The following is a 2,592-nucleotide window of genomic DNA, read 5'->3' on the forward strand; positions in this document are numbered from 1 at the left end:
AACAACAACAACAACAACAACAACAACAATAACAACAATAACAACAATAACAACAATAACAACAATAACAACAATAACAACAATCAACAATCAACAAGATGCTCACCTAAGCCCCTCTCAATGGTGGTATGCTGCTGCTGCTGCTGCTGCTGTTGTTGTTCCCCTCATCAGCAGCGGCAACAGCCTTCTCATGTGAGTTAAGTAGAGGCTCTCTATAGGCAGCCTTAGCTGTGAGCTTGACGCCCACTCCACGCCGCTCGAATAATTTACACACCGCCTCTGCCATAGCGCGTACGTCGTTGCGGCTGAGACAACCAGTGTTGGAAAATATGCACTGATCAACTTCAGATAAAACTTCGAAAATTTAATGCTGATATTCATAGTGTACGAAAACCAGCCAGAATTTTCCAATTTAAGTGGGAGTGTTGAATTCGTGAACAAAAACAGTGAGGAGAAGGAAAAATATATTCCAACAGTGGAGGCAACACGACAAGTGCACTCTGCTCCCAAAAAGCATCATCTTACTTTTTTTCCAGATCCGTCAGCGCTCGTTGTGTCCTCTCAGTAAGGCAGGCGACCTCCTCTTCATTCAACACTCTATCACGCGGTCCTATGCTACATCTCGGCAACGCCCGTACGTCACCATAGTCTTGGTCGTCTGCCAGCACCTAAGCAATGCACTGTTATGAACCATGTGCATCAGGGGTGTACCAGTCCCGTGAGGAGCTCGGCATCTGCGGTGTCTCGGCCACCATGCTGTCGCCCATCTGACAGGCAACACATAAAGTTATTGACTGTTTGAGTGGATTTACACACATTACAATCAGAAAATTTTCGGGAGGGAAATTTTCGAAAATTCTTGGAAATTTCAGCATTTTCATGTTTTTTTTCAAATTTCTGGTAATTTTTTGTAATTTCCGGCAAATTCTTACAAAGCTTCATCTGAGGGAAGCGAACATGTGTACTAATCCTGGTAAGTAAGAAAGCTCTTTAGAATTACCTGGCGAGCCTTGAGCTAGCTTTGTTGCCACTCTCCAGCTGTCCCGCACGAACACAAAGGGCGCGCATACGATGAACACAGCGAACTCTAGCAGGCCCGCCACTACTCCTGAGATCAATCACTCAATACAGTAGAAATTAACCGATCTGAAACATTGGCATGTCCTCATGCCTACCTATGAGGAAACCGCTGACACCTCCCGTCTGGCCACCTTGGACCATCCGTACGAAAAGCCTTGTTCCTGCTTTCAGCCCCCGCACCTGTCAACAATGAACTATGTAAAACTACATAATGAGAGGCCAGAGCGCCTTACGAAGTGAACATAGAGTATGCCGCCACGAGTTCTTCCCCAATCAGCTGTCCTTAATGGAGTAACCAACACCCCTTGGGATTCTGATAATGCGACGGCACATACGGGGCCTAATAGCAATAAGGTGTACCACTACTGATGATGATGTGGTATTGTTATGGTACATAGTCCAACATCCCTTAGTGTATCATGATACTCAGCAGCCCTTGGCCGATATGATGTACCATAATCATCTTCCCATCGACCCATCACTCTACATAACTCACAAGTGACCAATTCCAATGGTAATTGTCGTTGAAAACCCAACGCGCCTTCATGAGCACCCATACCACGCTTACGCTCCTCCTACAATAACAACAACAACAACTATCCTCATCGCGACGAACCTGATTGCACATACTTACTCTGAAACTCTCCTGCAGCCTCTTAGCCGCCGCCTTAGCACCAGAAGTGATGCTAAACTCTAAACATGCCTTCACGGCCTGGGGTTCTACGTGTTCTCTACGCAGGAACTTGCCAGCGCCGTGCAGTTGGACTAGGCTACCTGAAAAGGCATTCCACTTATACAGTCATCCCAAAGGTGTACTAGCTAAGGAATTCACAAGGCACTTTGAGAGCTTACCCCAGATCCATTGGTCCCCGAAGAAGGATATAACGGAGGTTGGCAGGCCAAAGTCCAATCCCATAGCGGTAGTACCGGCACCACCATGATGCATAACAGCACAGCATTTGGGGAAGAGGTAAGTGTGTGGTATGGCTACAATGGAGGAGGAGGAGATCATCGATGGACTACTAATACTCTTATTGTTATTGACGTACATGAAAGGAAGGCTATGTTATCCCGGCCTAGGGCTTTGAGTATATCATATTCCCAGGTACCCTCGGCATACTCTATTGATGATGAGTCCACACAGTCATCACAGAATAGGCCGTCACTACTGAGAACAACACATCAGAAGAGCCGATAAAAGACGTCAACAACTCCCCTACTGTGAACGAGCCTCGGGCTTCTTACCACACTTCGGGCAAATCGCAGGAGGAGTACAAATGAAGAAAACTCGATCCTTCAAGTCTGATAGAATTGGAATAAGAGAGTAAAGCAGTTGATGTAAGTCACTTGGGATGTGAATGAAGTCCTCAGCGGTTATGTCCTTAAGAGTCCCCCATCCCTTCTGGAGGACAACTCTGAGATCGGGGATATCCTTTATTGCCTCTAGGATGGGTTTGTATCTGACTTGGGCACCTCACGCGTCACTGCGCCACGAAATTGCTCCTCACATAT

General features: G+C 46.5%; 2 protein-coding genes across 2 annotated transcripts; both read right to left on the reverse strand.

Annotated features, from left to right (window-relative positions):
- Positions 1 to 106: 106 nt before the first annotated feature.
- On the reverse strand, positions 107 to 305 carry Pmar_PMAR004884 (hypothetical protein; the record flags this gene model as incomplete). Its single annotated transcript, XM_002776563.1, has 1 exon — positions 107 to 305. A coding segment is annotated over one exon (199 nt), but the record flags the coding sequence as incomplete, so codon positions are not given.
- Positions 306 to 1,175: 870 nt separating this feature from the next.
- Pmar_PMAR004885 (hypothetical protein) lies at positions 1,176 to 2,540 on the reverse strand (the record flags this gene model as incomplete). The annotated part of the gene is made up of 6 exons (XM_002776564.1): positions 1,176 to 1,260; positions 1,314 to 1,420; positions 1,577 to 1,655; positions 1,715 to 1,854; positions 1,933 to 2,067; positions 2,428 to 2,540. Coding segments are annotated over 6 exons (659 nt in total), but the record flags the coding sequence as incomplete, so codon positions are not given.
- Positions 2,541 to 2,592: the final 52 nt, after the last annotated feature.

Source organism: Perkinsus marinus, assembly GCF_000006405.1.
Source record: "Perkinsus marinus ATCC 50983 genomic scaffold scf_1104296953332, whole genome shotgun sequence".
NCBI lineage: Eukaryota > Perkinsozoa > Perkinsida > Perkinsidae > Perkinsus > Perkinsus marinus.